The sequence below is a fragment of the Physella acuta genome, unplaced genomic scaffold (genome assembly GCF_028476545.2).
Source record: "Physella acuta isolate Inbredline_101_S28 unplaced genomic scaffold, ASM2847654v3 ptg000053l, whole genome shotgun sequence".
NCBI classification, from domain to species: Eukaryota; Metazoa; Mollusca; class Gastropoda; family Physidae; genus Physella; species Physella acuta.
Genome location: NW_026731573.1, coordinates 397,931 through 422,744, shown reverse-complemented (window position 1 = coordinate 422,744; position 24,814 = coordinate 397,931). Strand labels below are relative to the sequence as shown.

General features: G+C 33.2%; 1 protein-coding gene across 1 annotated transcript in view; it reads left to right on the top strand.

Moving 5' to 3' along the window:
* The first annotated feature begins 628 nt into the window (after positions 1-628).
* LOC131946783 (histone deacetylase complex subunit SAP130-A) overlaps positions 629-24,814 on the top strand; it is a 56,640-nt gene continuing 32,454 nt past the window's right edge. The window contains exons 1-8 of the mRNA XM_059307716.1: positions 629-855; positions 7,916-8,113; positions 12,642-12,750; positions 12,866-13,138; positions 14,897-15,131; positions 15,917-16,251; positions 16,419-16,487; positions 22,487-22,728. Of these exons, the coding sequence (XP_059163699.1) occupies positions 7,925-8,113; positions 12,642-12,750; positions 12,866-13,138; positions 14,897-15,131; positions 15,917-16,251; positions 16,419-16,487; positions 22,487-22,728 (1,452 nt within the window). The 5' untranslated portion in view covers positions 629-855; positions 7,916-7,924. The remainder of the gene's footprint in view (positions 856-7,915; positions 8,114-12,641; positions 12,751-12,865; positions 13,139-14,896; positions 15,132-15,916; positions 16,252-16,418; positions 16,488-22,486; positions 22,729-24,814) is intronic.

Sequence of the window (24,814 nt, the reverse complement as noted above, 5' to 3'; positions counted from 1 at the left end):
TCCCCTGTTGTTTATATAAGAATATTCGAGAAAGATTAGGGGATATCACTCCCGGTTTATTTCATAATCTAAACAATGTTTCATTCCAATGCTCTTGATCAATAAAATGTTTCTTTTCCTAAGTTTCCGATAATGACTTTTTAAAAAGCTGAATTACAATTCATTTCATTACTCACTTTCCGAAGGAATATACGTTTTCTTCATGCATCTCTACAGTTTCTTCCCCTTTCACCTGCCCACCAAATTCGAAAAAAAGTATTTCATACAAAAATATAGAAAAAACAGTATTCCGTGACCCCCCCCCCCCCCACACGCAAACACAACCCTCAAACCCACCTCCGGACAGTTTTAAATGCCGCTCCCCGGAGATAAATATCTAAAAGAAAAACCGGGTAGCCTTTTATAAAGAGAAGGGAGCTAAAAGTCACCAGTATAGCCCGTGTAACATATACCGATGGCTAGTACTAAAAGAAAATCATGCAATTTCTTTATTTAGGCCGTAGGCCTCTGGCTATGGGCTTTGGCCTAGTCTAGGATTTCGTTACTAATAATAACCCGGAAATCGATTTTCTAAATTAAAAAAAAACAACCCAACATAGGTCACGTGCCTTGTAAGAACCAACCAAATACTGTTTTTATGGAAGCTGAAGCGGTCTATTCTCATGCTCTAGACATTAGATATTAATACTAATTAATAGATATATAGATCTAGATCTAGACCTAGATCTAGATTCTAGATCTAGACTTATTAATAATGTGTTAAAAACTAATTTTACTCTAATCTTCTGATATCAATATAGATTCTAGATCTAGATCTACTGTTTATTTGGATTCAAGGTTTTAACAATTGTTTAGGTAAATTTTGTCATTTTATTTTTAATACATCGACTCTCATTCTAATTCTAGAGTCTAGATCTAGAAATCTAGATTAGATCTAGATCTAGATCTAGAATGATAGAATCTAGCTAGATCTAGATCTAGATTTAGATCTAATCTAGATTCTAGAATATATTATATTATATAATAAGTAATAGATCTAAAGAAGGCAAGATCTAGAATTTAGATCTAGATTTTCTCTACGAAAAAAAAGTACGTCAGTAGTACTGACAGTACGTAGGAAGATCTAGAATCTAGTCTAGAATCTAGATCTAGATTCTAGACTAGATAGATAGTCTAGATCTAGATTCTAGTTACTACTACTAGTACTGACTACACTACACTAGAATTAGAATCAAGTTAGTTAGAATTCGAGACTCTAGATCTAGATATCTACTAGTACTACTACTATACAAAATCTAGATCGATCTAGTATTCAGTAGCTAGTCTCTAGCTAGCTAAATTCTAGATCTAATCTTAATTCTAGATCTTGTAGAATGTAGATCATCTCTAAACGTAAAAGTTCTAGATTTAGATCTAACTCGATTCTAGAAATCAGTTTGTCTCATTGCCGAAACCCCGAATCAGAATCTGACCCTGATTTAAGAGATCTCTAGATTTAGTCTACACACATAGAGAGTCTATATATTGTTGGGATATGTGTTTAAACAAGGAGGATGGTGTGAACGAATATTAGTGCGAAAGTTAATGACGCATTGAATAGTTACGCGGTACGCAATAATGTGACGTTTTGGTGTAGGTTCGTTGTTGTCAGGGAAAGAAGTTAAAAAGTACTCTTGTTCTTAATGTCTTCCTGCCGAATCATTTGTATACGTTGTTGTGCTTTGGGATGAACTACTGAATGGCTAGACAGAATATAATGGTAGTGTAGACCCTCTCACTGCATAGCTTGTGGGACACATAGGCTCAGTTATTACATACATATATATATATATATATATATATATATATATATATATATATATATATATATATATATATATATATATATATTGTTACGACCACCTGGTGTTTGACCTGGGCTGACCCGTATGTTGGGGTAGCGATCTCACGCTCATCCATCAACCTGGCGGTGGTCAGAGGCTGACCAGTGCTGGCCGTGTGAACCTTTGGGCCGTGACAGCCATACCGGATTGGGTTCCACGCTGTGGGCGGCGCATACCTGGTGTCTTGGGGTCCCAGCTATTAACGTGGCCAACAGCTCGTGATTTACGGCTGGGAAAACCTTCCAGATCGCACAGGGCCGAGTGGACGGTCATGGACGGATCTGACCTAGGGTCAGGCTTTAATTAAAATCGTTCCCACGGTGTAGAAAGGGGGACGAGTACTTTAGGAGGGTAGACAGCAGACTAGGGGGACTCTCGACACACACGGACACTCGGGACTCGGACACACTCGGAGACGGACGGACTGGTCTCGGATAGCTAGGTTTAGAGGAGACAGACATGGGTCGTCTCTGTGAGCTAGTGGAGAGCCACGACATGTACTAGACCTAGGCTAGATAGACCGTTAGGGACAAGTAGGGTAGTCGTACTAAGAACTTTAGTTGTTGTAGTTACTTGTGTATATTTCTGATTGTTGTACTTCGGTGGCGGGTTAACTTTAAGTGTTGTGATTTGTGGCGAATAAATAGAGATTACTGAAGTTGGCTTTTATTTATTTTTATTTTTCTTCTTCTTGTTTACGATTCCCTGACTAGTTCGAAAGGATTAGAGAAGGGGGTACGTAACAATATATATATATATATAGGCCTATTTATTTATTTATTTTCGTGGTTGGGTGTTTGTGTAGATGCTATAGATTATGCACATTTCCATTTTGCTAGCTTAGTAACTTTTACAAAACTCAAACTTTCAAACTGGGTTGGCGTAAGGTTAGTTCATGTCAATATAGAGTTTTTTTTATCAATTCCTATTACAATTTATTAAAACCGTTTTCTAAAACGCGAAATAGCGGCTAAAACTCGTTTTCTATCATTGCTTTTTTATAATGTGAAAAAGTGACGTCACACCATCTGAACTCCCCCTCATCACAAACCGTCACAAAATTACGGACCCCCTACGAGTGTGATGTCATTTATGGACGATTTTATAATAATACCATCTCTCTTTGTTTTTTATAAAAAGGTTATGGAAGGTTTTTGAAGGTCTTTTTTTTTTTTTACTGAAAAAAATGTTCGGACAAATGCAAAATGATATCAACAACCATAGCTCTTCTGTTATATAGGCTGCCCATTATGCTGTTCAGTACATGCTTTGGTTGGTGTTAGGATTGTTACATATAAGTATTCGCATAGATTTAGAGTAGCGCCCCTTTTGTTTACATGTTTTCATTACCCTTCAAACTATAGTCTATTTTAGTTATATTGAGATTAAAGAATGTAAATAAATAGTACACACAATTCTGTAGAATAGGAACGATTGGGAGGGAAGTGACAGATAGCGCAGGAAATTACAAGGTTAGGTATAGTATAAAAGGTGGGATTAGGAAAGTTTGGGGGTCCATTCTCTAAAAGGCAGTCTAGGTTCGTACTTTCAAACAATAAAGAAGTTAATTATATACAGACTTCTTGCTGGGTTATTGTCAACCCTCACATCACTACAGTTGGGTGACGCTTACCTTGTCATGTTAAAATAAATAGCATGTACAGGGGTGCCACTTTTCCGGGATATCCGGGATTTCCGGATTCGAGAATCATATTTTTTTGCCTTTCTGTATTCGCAAGATTTGAGTTTGAAAATTTCCGGGTTTGCGGTTGTTCGCGGTTAAAAGTTTTAAGCTTGAAAATTTTGGCATTTTAGAAATTGTTTTTATCGTCAAGACTCCCGCCAGTGACCCTTTCCGCCTTTCACGCATGCGTCGACAGTACAATATCCACTGCTGTGTAAACCTAGAATTAACATTATTGCGCTGTCACTTTCGTGGCCTTTGCCAAATCAGCAGGCGTTTCTGTCACTGCGACCTTAGATTGTCTTCTAGGTCTATCCTAGCTTACCGTGACCTCGAAGTATAGTATAGTGCTGGATCTAGATCTGTAACTATTAACCAACAAGATTTCCTAATGCCAGTAGGCCTATTTATTACGTTCGTGAAAAAAAAAGCAAATAAACGTCATCGACTATCTCACATGCGCTGTAGACCAAATATACACTGGCTGTATCAGATGGGTGAGGCTGTAGACGGAACTTTTTTGACGTCATTCGTGGTGTGGCTGTCTGACTATTTATGACATGGGTTGGGGTAAAATTCACATTATTTGCGTGACGTCATCAATGGGCTACAGCTAGGCTGTGTAATAAAAATAACTGTCCTACCATTACCAGCTCACTAGCATCGCCAATCGTCTTCCTTTTTTTTTTTTTTAAAAAGCGGAAAGATTTTGCGCCGATCTAAAAAAAATTGAAGTACTATTATATGAATGAAACAGAACTGTGCTGTTTTCACTCAACTTTACGGACACTTTTTACCACCTCTTACCCGCTTCTTTAAGGTCGTGTCTCATGGTCAAGGCAGTTCTACAAGTACATGCGTTTTCTTATTTTAACGTGTTTATTTTTTTTAGGACCCACTACTAGATTTAAGAGAAAAAAAACTAGATCTGCATCATTTAAGGTCATTAAACAAAACATGTAGGCCTGCTATAATTTATTTACACGATCTAGCAGGGTCTAGATCGAATTGTTTTTTTACTGTGGTAAAACTTCCTCGAAATCTTTAAAAAACCTAGAAGTATCATGTTTGAGAAAAATTGCCGCTGTCACTGCCCCCTCCCATCCGCTTGTAAAAAAATCTGCTTTTCACTTTAGCAGTCGGTTACATCTCTATCATGAGTATTTTACTAGCTTAGTTACTTCTGAAATTATTTCTTAGTAGAAAAAACAACTTAATACTGTTATTCCGCTACATGAACTTACTTAAAACTTCGACGAAATTTCTTTGCCTCATCATGTATATCAAAGATGGGGACATTGGGGTCGTCCATAAATGACGTCACACTCGTAGGGGGAGGGGGTCCGTATTTTTGTGCCGGTATGTGGGAAGGGGGTAGGTTCAGATGGTGTGACATCACACTTTTGCATTATTAAAAAGCAATATTAGAAAACGAATTTTAGCTGTTATTTTACGATTAAAATACTCTATGTTGACAGAGTTCAGACAAGATTTTGAAAAAATATCGTATTTTAAGAAAAATTCAACTGCAATTTTGAAGGGGGTTATAGGCTGAGGTATGATGTCATTTTAGGGAGTTTTGTCTGGATTTTTGTGACGGAAGGAGGAGGGGGAGGTAAAAATCATTTTAAAAAAGCGTGATCGAATGCAGTCATCCATTTATGGATGAACCCATTGGTTGTTAATTGGGAAAACAGTGTTTTAGATTTTTGTTGTGGCTGTTAATAATTAAAGCCCTAAATAACTACAATAAGTTAACCCTGTATTTAATACAGTGACAATCTTATTAGAGGTCATGCATATAACGGGCTTATTATTCAATAACAAGACGTAGAGGTTAGCAAAATATTTGTTACTTAACAGTTTGCTGATTTCACACTTTAAAATCAAGATAGGAATTTCTAAAAACTTAAATACTTGGTTATGTTATAAAAGCAGGCATATAACAGTGTACATTTGTATTGTAGGCCTACCACTTGTTGGAGTTCAGGCCCACTAAAATATTTCTTCACATTTCTACACATTTCTGTATTAACAACAGAAGACAAAGTGTGCCTATTGTCACTATAAACAAAGTATTAGTAACATAAACAGTTGTGTTGTATTGTGGCTTACATGCATAGGGGGGGAGTTCTAGAATAATAGAATAACACATTATGGGGTAGGCCTAGAGATGGGACTAAAATTATAAACTAACGAGCCGACCCGCAGCGTATCATACGCTGCTATTTAGTTGTTTTATTTTCTACTTTTCAGTAATTCATAATTTGTAAATTCGACAGTACCAATGCTGCCACTGAAAATATTTGCTTTAAAACACTAACCCCCCCCCCCCCCCCCCACTTTCCCCTAACCCCGACCCTACACCCCCCCCCCCCCCCCGTGAAAGCAGCCTCCTCTTAGTTATTTCTTAGTTACCTCCTGTAAGTTTAAAATGGAACTAAATTATCTGCCCCTAATAAAAACCCGGCTGTACGGCTCTTCGATTTATAAACATTTAGCTTTGTAAAAATTTAGAGTGAACACCGCTCACCAGACAATGTTGGGGTGGGGTGGGGGTGGTAGTGATAGTGATAGAGAGAAAGAGAGGGTACTGCAAGGAGGCGCTTGCAGCTTGTTTTCTAACTGATCCCAGAAGAGAATTATATATATAGATTTTGTTGTATGCACAATCCTTTAAATATTAATTTTCATTTGAAGCTTGTTACAAAGAAAATAAATCTATTTTAAAGGAATGTATATTGAACATGATATGAATCAAATGTCTCAAAAAAGAATGAAATTTCACATGTAAGTAAAAGATCTAATTCTCTACCTTCTGTCGAATTTTGACTAATTTCCGTTGATTGGAAGTAGTAATTTACGCTATTTCAGATTTCTCAAAAAATGCATGTAAATTTATAATGTACTAATAATATTGCGCACTATTATGCACATTTTGTTTTGGGGGTCGCTTGGTGCGCAATTATTTTTTCTATGAGATTTTATTCTATTTTTAAGGGGATATGCGCGGAAAAAATCACAAAATTTCTTGTTTTTCGTCATGATGGGTTTCTTGCACTTTTGGATACTTTGCCCATTTTTGTATAAAGAAAATAATAACTTTAAAGAGAAAAAAATATTTTATGTGTTTGAATTAAGATTTTTATGTCCCTATTAATTAAAAAATAATCAATTTTCCCCAATCTAACAAGCTCTCTATGAAAAGTTTTATATCTGTCATTATATTGTATTTGACATCATTGGAAAGCTGCATTTCTCATGTATTTAATAAACTTAATTTCCTACATCTTGGAAACACCCAAAGTTTACAATCAGCTTAGCAGTTTACACAGATATGGTACTTTCCTGACCTACTTTTCGTTACTTTTGGCTGTTTTTCTCAGTTCGCAGGTTTTTAACACTAAAAAGCCTACTACTTTTTTATTTATTAAACAATTCCAACCATATTTTCAGTAAATGTTCTTGATGCAAAAATACAACTTTTGTCACGAGGGAATTGTGATTGCTTTCATAGAAAAAAAGTATTTGGTAATTAATATGCACATTTTGAAACTTTTGAATACTAAAAGGGGTACGATTTTTTAGACCTTGTAAAATTCTTACTAGTAATTATTTCAAAAAATTGTCGTGACAAAAGTTTTAATATATACTGAAATATAAGCAGTTTAAATTTGATTGCTACAGGTGCATAAATAAAAAAGCCTTAGTATTTTTAAAAGTACCGAAAAATTCAAAATGGCTGAGGTTTTTTTGGGTTTCCATGACAACCAAATTTGTTTTCGACCCTTTTTTTTTTTTGCTGTTTAATATTTACTTTTATATGCCAAATATGATAAAAGTATTCAAAAGGCTTTAGATCTTAAACTGTAAAAAATAGAAAAAAAACAGCATATCCCCTTAAAAGTTTAAGTAATTAAAAATCATGTCTATATTCCAAGTTATATAAGAATATTCGAGAAAGTTTAGAGGAGATCACTTCCGGTTTATTTTTTACTGCTGCTTTGATGGAAAAAATCTAAAATAAACCAGAAGTGATCTCCTACTCATTGAGGTGTAAAATGACGAGATTTTTAATCTTGATTTTTTTGCAGCGCGATTACAATACTTCTATACTTCGTATACGGGAAAGTAAAAACAAAATTTTCATCCATGTTTACAAAAATGATGGAAGGATTCTCAAATTGTTATATGTCCATTAAGAATAAAGAATATTAGGGGAAAAACACTTATGTATATTTGCAATTTTGGAAGGGCTAATTATTTTATTTTATTGACCTCAGTCCAAGTTCAGCTTATACAGGTTGCAGTTTTGTATACTACAGTCATTGCTCTTTCTTTTCAACAGGTGTCATCCATGAGCAAAATAAAGCCAGGAGGAAGTAGTGACAGAAAGGGTGATGGTGTTGTGGATGGAGAACCTTCACGTTTAATGAATTCTCAAATAGCAGCTGGTCTACATTCTGGTCGTGCAGTAATTAATTCTCAGACAAACACAGCCCACACATATTCAGTTTCACCTCATCAGGAAATGAAGAACTTTGGGGTGAGTTCATAGCCGTAGGGGCAGTATTCTTTATCTCTAACATTACTACCCATGTGTCTTTAAGAAACAGAACATTCACTATTCAAATTTACATATATTTTTATTTTCTCGTATATACGAGGTTTAGAGAAAGTATTGTAATCGTGCAAAAAAATCTCTTGAAATTTTCACAATTTTCATGTATTACACCTCAGTCCTTCATCACATCCGAAGTATAGAGGACTTATTTTAATTGGGCAAAAATTATCAATCCAGATTTATCAAAATTAAGAGGTTTTATGCGTAATCCATTCTGAAAAACTGGGCTTTGCAATCCTGTCCGTATGTCTGTGTGTCTGTCTGTGTGTGTGTAAACACGATTACTTAAGTACCGTTACAGCTAGGTTAATGAAATTTCATATATAAGTATTTTATCAAAATCGTAGATCCGTATCAACTTTTGAGCGATTTCCGATAACCGGAAGTGGTACTTTTTCTAATTTTTCAAAAGCCTATAACTTGAGTACTATTTCAGATAGATAAATAAAATTTCACATGTGAGTAAAAGATCTAATTTTCTACCTTCTGTTAAATTTTGAGTAATTTCCGTTGACCGGAAGTAGTAATTTACGCTACTTCCGATTTCTCAAAAACTAATGTAAATTTTTAAAGTACTAATAATATTGCACACTATTATGCACTTTTTTATTTGGCGTTCACTTGGTGTGCAATTCTTTTGTCTACAAGATTTTATTCTATTTTTACAAGCTTTTATTTAACTCACTTCCTCTGTCTGTCTGTCGTCAGTCTAGATGGAAACGCAGGAGTGAAAATTCGGAAACTTCTACTTGACCGACACGATTCACATTTGGCACGTGGGTCAAGACATGAAGACAATGCAATCTGAAACTAAATTTGACTTAATTGGATGCCTAATTGATTTTTAATGAATTAATTAAAATTTGGACCGAATTAGTAGGCATATCTAGCCAACCACACCACACGCGTCATCACCTTCAATAGCTGCGCCATCACGTAATGGCTGCGTTCAAAAACCATTGCGCGCCTACTGAACGTGATGTTCAGAAGGCGCGCAATGGTTTTTAGTCATATAACTCTATTGTAAATAAAACATGTAAAGTACTGAAAAAAAATTTCATAAAAAACGTTTTAATAACAAGCTTTTATGTAATAATGCACTAAAAAGTAGAAAATAAATTATAGACTACTATTTAAATAACTATAAAGAAAAGCGTGGGTGTCTTCCTTAACATTAGTAAAAGTATCCAATAGATACTAAAGTGACCCACGCTTTTCTTTATAGTTATTTAAATAGTAGTCTATAATTTATTTTCTACTTTTTAGTGCATTATTACATAAAAGCTTGTTATTAAAACGTTTTTTATGAAAAATTTTTAAAACTTTAAGTATTTAAAATGGATTAAAAATCATGTCTATAGCCCGAGTTCCCATCCCCTGTTGTTTTATATAAGAATAATTGAGAAAGTTTAGGGGAGATCACTCCCGGTTTATTTTTACAATGATTTTGTTAAACCTGCAGTATAGTCAGTACTGAGAAAGGGCATAGGTTGGTCTACATTTAAAATATCTGCAGTTTATCACTGGTCAACATCCTATATTGTGAGGCATAAGGCTATTTGGGCAGCATTCCCCAAGGGACTATTTTCAGGATAGAAAAACCTCATCTCTCAGCATTAACCAATTAGTAGCTGTCAACAATTATATTTTCATTGGACTTGTTTTGTATTTAACTAATCTCTAATGACTCAGTTGCATTATTTCTTATTTGCTTTCTTAATGCCTCGCCAGGCAATGTTTAGTTTCAGTTCTGTCAAATATTTGTCCCGTGTAACATATTTCCATTGGCTGTTTTATTCTTCACTTAAATTTTAGGCAGTCAGCTACAGAAAGTGGCCATAAGAAGTGATTTTTAGGGGATAGTATAAACCCACATTTTTCACTTTTTTAACAAGTTTCACAGTAAGTTCTAACTGTTGTTGATTCAAATACAGTTATTGCATAAAATTGCAATTTTACTACTTCAGAAATATCCATCCCTTCCGTCCAGACTAGACTGCACTGTAGTAACTTAAATACATTTTGTCATGTGTCAACTTGCCCCTCTTACCTCTTACCCACCTTCAATGATTTAAATGGCTTATTTTAACATTTAATGCGTTGTAGGTTGGTTGAATATTAGGACATATTTATGTGTTTATACAACATGTAGACATACTTGTATTTTGTTTATTAATATCAAATTTTGTTTATTAATATCAAATGTAATGTTTCTTTTTAACAAAAAACAAAACATAACTTACCAATTTTGGCACACTTGTATCACATTCACTACAGAATTAATTAATCCAATGAATATAGTATACACTTTTTCATGGAATTCACAATGGAGGAAACTAAATTATAATTCAAAGTTTGTCTGTATTTAACATGTAGTCCAATCAAGACAGGTGATCGTTCTACTTCATTCGGTTTCTTTGATTTCTTTGCAAAATATGGTTGTAAAACCACCTTTCTGTTTATCCTTTGTACACTCCCGTCATCCCCATATTTTGCTATATTAGAATTTTTTATGCTTTTCGGCATTATATCCTGTCTGCCTTTTGGCTGTCAGCCTTATGGCTGTCTGCCTTATATTCTGTCTGCCTTTTGTCCGTGTCGGCCTTTTGTCCTACACCCGTTTTAAACAGTGCAATAGACTATTGATAAGATGGGGCGTTATAGTCATTCACTAAATTAAATCAAGCATGTTCGCCAGCAAGGTGCAATTTGGCGCCCCAGTATCCTATATGTGCTATTGCGCCTTGGCTTGTTTTAAACAGTGCTTGAGATATTTCTAACAAATAATTATTATTATCGTTATTTCTAACAAATAATTACTAGTAATATAATTGTGGTGTTAGGGGATGTTATTTAACATATATATATAAACAACTCGGCCTAAAACCATCAGAAATTATGTTCTATGACAACGGACAAATCAACTGCCAGTGGAAGTAGAAATCCTCCAGAGAAAATGGAAATGGATTGGCCACACACTCAGGAAGTCTGTATACAGCATAACAAGACAGGCCCTCACCTGGAATCCACAGGGCAGGAGGAGGAGAGGCAGACCAAGAAAGACCTGGAGACGTGACCTGGAAGAAGATACCAAGAAGATTGGATACACCTGGGGACAGTTGGAGAGACTAGCCCAGGACAGAGATGCCTAGATAGCTCTTGTCAACGGCCTATATCCAAGGAGGGACGACAGGCAAACCTAACCTAACCCAACTAGGCTATAACCTGTTGACCGCTGTTGCGTGTTTTATTATGGAAAAAGTTGTTGTGTCTTTCATTGTTTCACATTTTCTGGCCATTCCGGTTGACTTCAAGGAGGGGTTGAAGGTGGTTTTTTAAAATATTTGAATTTATAAAATAATTCTAAATGTTTTTTTCAACTGCTTATATTCAATACAAAAATATGAAAATGAGTGTAATCGATAAATATAAAAAATGTAACTATAATTTTAAGATTTGAAGCAACAAAACAAACATGACTGTTATGACATTCTAGAAATCATGGTACAACATCTCATGCTAAGCTAGCTTAGGGTTACTCAACATTGGTGTGATGTCACGTTTTTCATTGTTTCTTTTCAGACACTAATGTTAATAAACACAAATCAAGAAACAGATATTGATATAAAATTTACTTAGCATGCAGTAGTTTTTGCCGTATAGACCCTTATTTTTAGCAGGGTACCATTTATGAATACGTCTTTCATTAAGTCTCACCTAAATCACGCCAACATCTCGATCACGATTTATTTAAGGCTTATTTGAACTTTCCGTGAATTCGCATGTAGTCTAGATCCCTCACCCATTTAAAGGATAGCCATTTTAGCCGACAATTTCATGGTTAGCCAGTGATACTGATTTGGGAGAAACTCAGATTTAAAAACATTTTAAGATTTAAAAACATTTTAAAGAGCACCCTACAATAAAGACACAGTGGCACACACATTCAACGACTGAACGAAACTAGTGCTCCTGCGGTATTGTAACTGATTGCTCCCGAGAGCGCCGAGTGATGCACTTGTTGAATAATGAGAAATAATATGGGAGACTTCTTTGTTATTTTATTGTTATATAGAAGAAAAGTTTTTAAATACACAGTCCAGTGGTCACTATGAGTTCACATTGGTTAAGATACCTGTAGTATAAGTCTTTGGCATATGTCATAGCAATAAGAATTCCAATTTAAGATTTTTGCCTTTTTTTTTTTCTGAATATGGCAGTGTTTTTTTTTTTAAAGCAACATTGGATTTGTGGAAATTATATGTTTATGGTGTTTTGAGGTTATGTATTTTTTTAAATTAAAAAAATGTACCTTTGGTAAATAAGACAGTAGTATATAAAAGCATATGTTTTGGAAACAGCTTAAAGTCTTCATAAATATACTATTAAAATTTTTACATTATTCTGTAAATTATTTGAATCATAAACTGCTGTAATTTGTTTTGATCAGAAACCAGCTCGTCCAATAGCCCCAGCTCCTCCTTCTCAAGGCTTACATAGCATCACCACTCGAAATGTCCAAGTTTCACAAGCAAACATACCGAACATTATTTCTCCTGGTAAAGCAATAATATTTCTTGTAATTAAAATAAAAGTGCTTCTTAAGAGAGGAAAAATTCTTATGTTCAGTTAATTCCAGTAAAATGAATTTTTTTTTTCCGCAATATTTTCTAGCTTTAGGACCAACAACAACCAATGAGACCATTATGAATCTGGTGGCAACAACTTCAAGTGCCATTGGCACTATAAATCATAATTCTCAAACAGTTCCTGTTACTCCTTCACAAGCAAACATCCTCCAATTAAACTCAGCCTCAATGACGTCTTCAGTTGTACAACAAGGAATAACTGGCTCACCTATTCCTATAAGTATGATACGAAGTGCCAATTCAAATCAACAAACCCCAATGCAACAGTCTACTCACAATTTTTCAAATCTACAAAGAGGTGAGTAAGGGTAAAGTAGCTTTACAGTTAAATAATTTGTAGGTATGTTGTTTATTAGATAAAATTTTTCATAAGAATAAGATTAATTAGTTTTAGTATTAATGGCTATTTTATGATACAACTCACAACATTCTGACAGTCCACTAATTTGGCAGGCAAGTTTTAAAACTCAAGTGTTTGGGTATCTACTGACGGTACTTATAAGAACCTGGATTATTTTTAATCTAAGTTTAATTTTAAAATTATCGATATAATTAATAGTATTATCTCCCCTGAGTCACTGGTAGTTGGCTGTGCCGCCGTTTTTTAAATTACTGGTGCAGCGCTATTTTCAATCTCTTCCTGTACAGATCTCACACATGTTCTTAATTTTTATTCACTTTACCTTAATATTCAACTTTTCAAGCCCAAATATTTTTTATTGGCATCTTCAATAGTAAGGTAAGTGTGTTCAACTTCTAGTTATTCAATTTTAAACAAATTGTCTTTGTATAAGATCAGTATTTACACAAATACTTAGGAGTATCGTCAGGGCATATGGTTATATTTTTAGGATTTCTTGGAAATGGCAGATATTTGATGTGGAGTCGCATAAAAATTATTTTGATAATACATTATCAAAGTGTACTCAAAAATGATATTTATCCATTTAGAGGAAGGTTAGCATATGGTTTACCTAACAAAATATTAAATGTAGATTTCTATTACTAAAAGAATAACAAAAATGAATATAAAAATTGCAGGCTAGTTTACTAGATTTAGTGAAGTTTATTTGTATACATAAGTCTAGTTCTAGTAGTAAGATTTGTTTGTTATATCTATTGCAGAAAATTGTCAAATTTTTAAAATGCGGCTTATTGTAATTGCTATTGGAATCTTCCAGCAAAGGCAGGGTCAGTCCAGCGACTGTTGCAACTAAAAAAAGACAACAGACAAGAATGTGTCACTAAGGAATAAGGGAGTAGGACATGTCCCCACCTTTTTCTGTGTTTGGTACAGTCAGATGAAGATCAAAGATGTGTTCCCATAGAAAATCCAGTCTAAAACCATACTCAAAATATAATTTTGAATTGTGTTTATGTGTGAAAATTATAAAATGATTGTTATAATAATTGCCATGTTATTAGTTAATAAATTTTACAGTTTATTCCTGTTTTGTAATTTTTTTATATATGTTGGAAAAAATATCCTACATTCCTGACAGTACTTGTAAGTACCATGGTATATTTGGGCTATTAACAATTAGCGTAACTAAATTTCCTTAGACGTATGAATTTAGTGCTCCAAAAGCAACATAATTACACATTGTTTGAGACAAAATTTCATTCAGAACTTAATTCCAAAAATAAAGTTATTTCCATTTGCGTTACTGTTTGCGTTTATATTTGTGTGTTTGTGTTTATATTATATTTGTGTTTGCGTTTTTGTTAGTGTTTGTGTTTTTTAACATGCAAAAATTCCAAAATACAATTCGGATCCCAATTAGCTTTGAACCCACACCTATTTAAGTAACCAGCTCGACCAACGGTCACAGTTGATACACTTGTAAAATTTTAAAAGTTTTCTTCTGCATGTTTTTCAAACATGTTCAAGATAAAAGTTTTGTTGTCGTCCAGTCTACATTGGGTTAGATGGTAGGAATTCACTTGAGTGCCTACATTTGTTTTGATTTTTCCTTTTTCCAATTTTGTGTTTACATATGTGAGTTATAGAAATACATTTATGATTGTAATAAACTGCATCTATATTTTTTATTAGCTGCTACAACATTGCCTGTTCCAAAGTCAAATGCTCTTTTGCGCCCATCAAACCCATCTACCTTACAAATGGCAGTTGGATTGAGTACTGGTGTTAATCCCCCTTTGTCTCTACCTCAAGCACGTACACCTATTTACCAGAATATAAAAACAACCACAGGACAGACAACAAGATCTCAGTCACCAGCAATTGGAGGACAATCCACAGTTCAGCCTCAACCACAAGATTTATCTCGGTACAGTATATGGTTTCCATAGTTCCCTTTATTTTTAGTTCGCCTGTTTTATTATTATATAAATTAAAATACTCTTTGGAAATGCAATCTTAAATTTACCAAAATAGTGATTATAATTTATTTTGAAAAGTATAAATAAAAAACAAAATCTGCTAATCTCCACATTACATCATGAGTTTGGATGTTGGGTTTGAGTTTATAGGACTTCTCAGATGGGTACCTGACTTACATTAGAGAAACAATAGCATAGTGCTGACCACTTTTTTCTTTTTGTATGCCGAGGTAATTGAAACAGATTCACTCTACTTCATCTGCCACATGTGTCTTGGGCACCAACAGGAAAGATGAATGTAAATTAAGAATGATGTGGTTATTCCTAGTCTTTGCTCTATAATCATTTTGCTAACCCTTATGGTAATCAGGTCATTGTTTAACACCCTTAGCTCTGTTACATAGTACAAAGTTATGTGTATTATAATAGCTATCCAAGATAATTTGTTTGAATCTTGCTATAGATGATCATAATGTCACTATGATAAAAAGATAACTACACCTATATTCAGTCAGCTCATAATAATTGACCCCAAAACTATAACTTCAAGTTCAGCTCTAACAAAACAATAGTTGTTTATTTATGCTAAGCCAACTTCATTTCATCAGTTTATATACTGACTCGCTACATTCAATGCTATATTAAATTTACTATTAATATTTATCTTTTTATTTTACCGTTGTACATTTAGTCACACACTGCTGTTTTAATTTTCAATCATTGATATTTTCAGCGCTAATTATCCATTACATGGTTCAATTGCTTCTGTTACACCTGGGTCTCTGCCGGTGCATATAACACTAAATCGTCTGGCATCCCCTTTTAATTCTGAAGCAAATCAGGGTCGTGTAGTGTCATCCCAGTTACAAAATGACTTAACTTCAAGCAATCAGCAACGATTAAATACTTCACTTTCCACTGACACAAATGTACATCAGAGATCAACTCCTGATCTTAATCGAACTGCACTTTTTGTTGGACAGTCAAAAAACAATACTAACTTAACATCTCAAACTAAAGTAATTTCTTCACAAACAATTATTCAGCAAGGAACACCAATTAAAACAGGTATTGAGTTTTTCATAGCTATTTTAGCTATAAGCTTAGAAATTTTAAGTGACGTAGACAGTTCTTAATTAAGTTTAGGATGGATTAAATAACATAATTATAGCATCTGTAATTTTTTTCAATATAATATATCTTGCTATTACTAATTAAATTTTACCCTGTTTTAGTGACTATTAATTCAATAAATCCTTCACAAGTCAGTACCACCACAGCTGCTGCACCACCAATTCCTGTTGGTGAGTTTATTAATTTTATATAATTAAAATTATTACATTGAAAACCATTTGAATGTTCCAGATTTTGCACATATAAGTTTTTTGCTTAATCTCAATGTCTTTAATCTCTGTAAAATGTTTCAGGGTGTTAAAAGTTTGTTAAAAACTTGTTATTAGACTGTCACTTATACTAGGTATTTAATTTAATATGACATGAAATTTAGGTAGCATTTAAAAAACAACAAAAAATGTCAAAGGGTGTCGCATCAACTCTGTGCATTTGCGTTATAATAATTCTAAAGTAAAAGCTGATTTTTCTAGATAAAATGTTGATCTACATGGTAATATATTTTTTTATGTTGACATAATCATTGGAGAGAGAGCAATAATAGATATCCTGAAAGTGCATCAATTTTTCTAAAACAATAAACTTACAGTTCTATGTTTGAAATAACGTCTCGAATTAAAATATTTAAACCGGAACATTAATATTAGCTTCCACCTTTGACATACATTTCCTGTTTATATTCATATTATAAACAATAAAAATATACACTTATGACACCTAAAGGGTCAAAAGTCTAATTTTACCCTTAAATAATTAAAGATGTTAACTATAGAAGGTTTTGTTAAGTTTTTGAGTATAGCATCAGGCCAGTGTTTTCCCAGAAATTTTGAGGGTTGAAAATTTTGTTCTATTTAAATATAGATTTTTTTATTTCGCCACCCTCGTCTCACTAATGGTGATGTCTTAAGAAACCCTGCTTCAAACCAAATTCACGACATTTGTGAACGTTTTAGTGAAAAGTAGCAGACAAGCAGTTGTTTTTAAACATCTGTTAGCTACTAAGCAGGTGTGTTTATGAGTGGTGTATTTATTGAGTGGGGGAAGGGGTTCGTCTATGGAAATGTTATATGCGGTACACTAGATGAGTACGGGTTTTTTTTAGAATTATATAACGGACACTAAACCATAAAAAATGTTACATGTCAAAAGTATGCAGCTCATTTCATTTTAATTTATATATTTAAAAAAGAAAGTTTATGTGTTAATCTGTCCTTTAAGGAGTGCTACACTTATCATTCAATTGCCATGAGACTTTGGAAGTTGATAAAAATACTTTTGGAAAGGCGTCTGCCATTAAAAATGTTATTTTGGAGTGGCAACACCCCCTTGGTAGGCAGCAGTTTGGTACTCAGAGTACCCCTGCGGCTATCTTAGTGGCTATCTTAGCAGTCAAATTGTATCAGGAGTGCCCGCTGGGGGTTGCTTTACACTAGTGCCCCTGGCCTCCTTCATGAGTTCTTTACACTGAAGCCCCTTTTTTTCGGATAACAGTTACTTTTTGCAAGCTACCATTTAGCCGGTCCAAACTAACATTTATAAATGTGTCTCTAACATTCCTGGCCTTTGTCTACCCAACATCTCGGTCACTGAAACCTGTGAATTTTTTCCAGACCTACTCGTACACTAAACAACCATTCAACTTTAAAAAAACAGTAAAGCTGCTTGGTTGATGTGTGGTTATCTTTTATTTGTACACTTAGCGCACAAATATGCCACACTTTGCTAGCATTCCTCTCCAGGCTTGGATCCCCCTTCATATAGATGAGTCTGTCTCTGTCTTGGAGGCTACGTATTAGCCTCAGGTGTCAATTTATAGTCAGCATTCCTTAGCACTGTCATCATTACCTGTGGGAATGTTTAGTATTTATCTCTCACTCTTATTAATATAACTATCAGCATGTAACTATTAACCTTACAAGTAATCCAGGAAAAGTTTGCTGATGCCAGCGTTTACTGCGTTAGTCAAGAAAAGTTAAAGACATCAAAATCTCTAATGCATGGAAAAGATTTCTTAGTAAAACATATTTCTGACATATATTTATGAATTTCCACGATATTTCTTTTAGGTCATCACATATCTCATTGGAGGCACGGGGGGGGGGGGGGGGGGGGATGACATTTATGAATTAGGAGAAAATATGGTTTTAGATGTGTGATTTAACATTAAATCCCTGTTTAAAAACAGTAGGTGAATTTTTATGCAACAGCATCAGTTAATTATTAGGGATGGTGCCCATCATATTATTAAAAATAACAAGACGTTTAGGTTAGCAAAGTATTGTCTATTTAACACTTCTCTTACAATACACTTTAACTCAATATAAAATAGTTCAATACCTGGTCATGTTATAAAGATCTTAGATTTTTCTTTTGATTTCTGTATCTACTATCATTATAGAACATAGTATTAGTAACTTAACCATTAAAGACTACTAGACTTACCCGTCATACCTTGGATGACTGGGTTTCGGGTCATCCATAAATGACATCACGTCTGTGACTTTTTCACAAAATAACCAGACCCCCACATTCAAAAAGACGTTTTTTATCTTCTAAAAACACAGATTTTGGCTGAGCATGGGTCTGACCACACTATCCCTTCATATATTGACGTCACAGGTGACCTTTAAAAAGTTCTATTTAATTTTAATGACACCGACTTCAAAATTTAGCCTTCATTCTCCAAAGCAAATTTTAAAATGCTTTTTTGGCATATCTAGCCCTGGCCACCTATAGCATGTTTATATAACGTGAAAACCCGCCATTTTGCTCATGGTAAACATAGTCTAAAAATGGTCGGAAGTCATGTGTCCGGTCCAGACACCATTGTTGTTAGCTACCGACCTCGCCTCCAAGTTAGCGTGTAATCCTACTATATTTAGATCTAGAACCTAGATAGATAAATCCCATGTATTCTCGAATTAGATTTTCATTGAAGCTAAACAAAGATTTATATAAATAATTAAGGCCTGAAATAGATTAGATTGTAGATCTAGAATTTACGTTAAGTCTTGTGACCTAGATTTAGATCTAAATCTAGAATTCTAAGTTCATAACTTTTTCTTCCTTTGACAGCTGATCTGTAGATCTAGAGAAATGTATTGTATAATAAAAGTAAACAAATCATGTGACATCAATATTCAGTCAAAGAAAGTCATTGTTTGAAAATTTTAAAATTAATGTAGTTAATCTACCTATGAATAAATCAGTTAATTAATTAACGTCTTTAAATAAATTTGTGATTAACAGTCTATCTAAAAAGAAAAATTGTTTTCTACCTAATTACTATTTTACAGCTCTCCACATAGCGCAGATTTTCTACAGTAGTCAATTGGACAAACAAACAAATATTCAAACATTTTAACAAACTTGAGTTTTAGTAGTATATAGATTACAAAGGTAATAAGGACTGTATATTTAAAAAAGCTTAAACTTTATCGTATATTCTTATATAACACCACAGGGGATGGCAAATTGGGATATAGACATGATTTTTAATCCATTTTTAATAACTTTAACTTTTAAAATTATATATGTAATTTCATCAACCTAGCTGTAATTAATGGTACTCAAGTCATTGTGTTCAGACTTACACACATACATAGACACACACATACATCCGGACAAAATTGCTTGATTACAGTTCTTCCTCTTTACTTTGTATAAAAACAGTTAAGTTTACCCTACGTGCCCCCAATTGCACCTTCCATTGCATCAAATCATAACCTGGCAGGGCTTCACGGAATTCTCCTGCTGGGGAGCCACCCCCTTATCCACAGTGTTCGTACGAAGCCTGGAATTTTAAAAAGTGAGAAGAAAATGCAAGCTAACATTAAATTTGACTTAATTGGATGCCTAATTAATTTTTTATGAATTAATTACAATTTTGTCCAAATAAGTAGGCTGTCTCATCCAACTATTCCGCACTATTATACACGCGTTAGTGAAGTCTAGACTACTCTGACCTCACAGTGACCCCTTCACCGTGTCTTGTGTGGGGAGGAAGGTGGGGGATGAACTGTGACCTCTTTTGCTCAAAAATTTTCTTTACAGGTAGCCTATATTAGGCTACTCAACAAGAGCAGACCTAAATTATTACATTTAAGTAATTAACTCTCTCTCTATTATGCAATACCATTTTAATAATAGTCTAATTGAAAAAATAAGCATGAACAGATTATATAAGTCTAATGTTCGATACAAAATAATTGCATCATTTTAATCAATTATTTTACTTATTAAAATTTTAGGTAGAGTGGATTAGGCAAAATTAGAAAAGTGATTTTCTGTCAATTTGGCTAGAGAAAGTTCAATATAGCTCATTTGCATAAAATAAATGTCAATTTAATATAAGGAATTATAATGAGAGTAAGAATGTTGCATCATTTTATAAATTATTCGCGAACACATTATCTGTATAAAGACTAGAATTTTTCCAAAAAAGTCTGGAATTTCATTTTCAAACAGTAGTGCGAACCCTGTATTTACTACCCGAAGTTTCATAGCTATCCGATGAAAGGTGTAGTAATGTAAAAAGTACACACTCATGCAGACATACTTTCATTTTTATATAAATTGATGTGAATTTTAAATAAAGCGGGAGTGATCTCCCCTAAACTTTCTCGAATATTCCTATATAACTCTACGGGAGATTGTAACTCGAGATATAGACATGATTTTTAATCAATTTTTAATTACTTGAAACTTTTAAAAATATAATAGAATCTTGAGAAAAAAAAAATGCGCACCAAGTGAACGGCAAAGAATATGTGCATAATAATATATATATCATAATAATATATAATATTATTAGTACTTTAAAAATTCAAATGCGTCTTGAGAAATCAGAAATAGCGTAAAGAACTACTTCCAGTCAATGGAAATTTCTCAAAATTTGACAGAAGGAAGAAAATTTTATCTTTTACCTGCATGTAAAATTTCGTTTATCTATCTGAAACAATACTCGAGTTATAAGCTTTTGAAATACTAAAAGTTGAATAAGTTCCACTTCCGATTATCGGAAATTGCTGAAAAGTTGATACAGAACTACAAATTATGTTCTTGGTCATTCAAATTTTGACACAAGGAATATATCGATAATGAAAATGTCAATGGACCCAACCTAGAATAACCTAGAAGTTATTTGGGAAGCCCATGAATTATTTTTTTATAATCTTTTTTTTTTAAATCTTCATGGTGCAATTAAAATTAATATGGTTATAAAATCCTGGCTGTTTGGTTTTTTTTTCTGATTTTAAAAAGAGTCTATGCATTTGATTTTTTAGTTTTTACGGTAATTAAACACAATTATTATATAAGGCAAAGGCTATTTGGTTTTGTCGTGGTAATGGCAACATAAACGAAGACATCTTGCTATTTGAAAAAAAAATGGTAGAACGAGGTCATATGGTTTAAAATAGCAAAAAAAATTTTAAAAACTTTATTTTCAACCTTTTGTAAAAAAGTAACTATGAGATGTGGGGCTGTCAGAAATCAATCACAGCATTCCCGTACAGCAAATCAATGATTGTCTTATGAAAGTGAACTTGGGCTTGATGAAAATAAATAGAAAAGTAGCCTTTGCTTAAACTCAAAAAATTATTTTCAAGTTCTCTTGGTTTGCAAATTTTATAATAGTGTTTCCAAAACTATTAAATTCTTTAAGTTTATTTTTATTATATTTTACGGCTGTTATGAAGTCAAAAAAAAAAAAAAAAAAAAAAAAAATATATATATATATATATATATATATATATATATATATATATATATATATATATATATATATATATATATATATATATATATATATATAAACGAATTTTATTCAAATCAACAATATGATGGAAGGATTCTCTTCAACTCTGTGTTGTTCATTAAAATATTAGAATACCTACTTCTATAATTCATATCATTACAACATATAGCTTCAGATAGTTGGAGTTTATATGCTGATTTTTCTCTTTACTTTTTTCCACATGTGCTTATTAAAAACTGATTATATTTATCTCTGTTAAAGAGATACTAGTTTTTATTTTGCTTTGAAATAACTACCTCACTTCTTGAACATGAAAAGTAACTCCATGCCAGTCCTCACATACAGCTATTCAAATTAAAAAAAAACCCTTTCTGTTTGTTTCATTTGACAGAAACTTTCCATTAAATATTTCAGCTAAAGTTACACCACAACGGCTGCATTCAGTTGGCAGTATTTTAACAACCTCACTTCCAGCACATGCTGTATCTTCTGGAACAGTGCTGTCATCCATAACAGCTACTCATACAAATACTGTAGCTACATTGTCAAGTGCACCATTGTCATCTGCACTTTTAGATGTAGGAAGACATGATCAGTCAGGTCTTACATCAAATCATCCATCCTCTGGAGGCATTATAATATCTTCTGAATATCAGGTAATTTTAATTCTGGTGATTTCCAAACTTTTCATTTATAAGATTTAATTTATTTTGCATTGTCTATTTTGTGGGCTGTAGAAAACTTTTTAACTTAATTTTGACCAACTTCTAATGATTCAGATTCATTCGTCTTGAGTGATAATGCAAGAAAATCTGTTTCTTAATCCAAAGAGACATTAAGATAGTCTTTGAAATTTAATTTATAAATAACTAAATTCAGTAACAAAAGGGGAGAAAACAAGATTAAATACCAACAAATTAAAATGATAAAAAGTTTTTTATATTTGATTATTGACCTCACTAAAATTTAATTTTTATCCTAGCACCTCCATGCTTCTTATATATTCTTATATATATTACTCATCATATGGGCGGGGGTTTATGTTAGAAGAGGTTACTTTTAGACTGCATTATAATATGCAGCTGTGCCACTTTTCCAGGATATCCCAGATTCAAGAATCAAATTTTATTATTTTTCTGGATTAGAAAAATATGATTTTGAAAGCTTCATGTTGGTATGTCAAACTGCCGTTAAAAAATGCCATTTTCACCTGCGTCAACCAAATATAGTAGCTTTTCACTTCATAGTTTCGATAATAAAAAGGGCTCGTACCATTAAAAAGTAGATTTTAAGCCCTCTAATTATGTGTCATTTTTATAGTTGTTGATAATAATATATCTCATTTACCAATTGAAAACTATCACCGAGATGATTACAAGCTTTTATTTAACTCACTTCCTCTGTCTGTCGTAAGTCTGTCTAGACGGAAACGCAGGAGTGAAAATTCGGAAACTTCTACTTGACCGATGCGATTCACTTTTGGCACGTCGGTCTAGACATGAAGACAATGCAATTTGAAACTAAATTTGACTTAATTGGATGCCTAATTAATTTTTTATGAATTAATTAAAATTTGGACCGAATTAGTAGGCATGTCTAGCCAACCACACCACACGCGTCATCACCTTCAATAGCTGCGCCATCACGTAATGGCTGCGTTCAAAAACCATTGCGCGCCTACTGAACGTGATGTTCAGTAGGCGCGCAATGGTTTTTAGTCATGTAACTCTATTGTAAATAAAACATGTAAAGTACTGAAAAAAAAATTCATAAAAAACGTTTTAATAACAAGCTTTTATGTAATGATGCACTAAAAAGTAGAAAATAAATTATAGACTACTATTTAAATAACTATAAAGAAAAGCGTGGGTGTCTTCCTTAACATTAGTAAAGGTATCCAATAGATACTAAAGTGACCCACGCTTTTCTTTATAGTTATTTAAATAGTAGTCTATAATTTATTTTCTACTTTTTAGTGCATCATTACATAAAAGCTTGTTATTAAAACGTTTTTTATGAATTTTTTTTCAATGGCAGTCGAATAACTGATTTTGACCCCTCTCTCATTCAACTCGCTGGCCTTTTTTGACCGTTTAATGTATTTCTTTACAAATACCTTTAAAATGTGCAGAATTGAATAACCTTTAGTGGGATACTAAACAAAAAAAATGCATAATAGACTAAATATTTAAAATGTTAAAAAAAACTAAGAAATTTGAAAATTATCATGTGATTCTATCATCGTATACATTTATTATGAGCATTTTCAGAAAGGTGGTCCTTTTTTCTGTTAAAACACTTATTTTGTTTATCATTTCTGAGCATGGTCAAAAAAGGCCGAACTCGACAAAACACACTATAGTGATTACTAAAATAGCTCTAGGCCCGGTCGAAGAAAATTGCGTTTTTTTTTCTGTTAACAACGCACCACCAAGCTTTTCTAAGTTGATGTTAGCAAGTTTTAGAGACTTGATAGTACAGTAAAATAAATAAAAACATGTAGCTACTTAATAAACAAGTTTGTGAGTCTAGTTTTTATAGTTTATTTCTTCAGTATATTTTTATTATTAAAGCTATAACGCCGTTCAATGATTAGACTTCTACGTAATTTTTCAGCTTCGACCGACCTCACTGCAGCTACCATTTGTTTTTTTGGTTATCTATTTAGCCTACGTAGTTGTATTTAATAAGCAAGTGTATTTTGGTGTAGCCTTACCATATCGCAATACTCGTTGAACCACC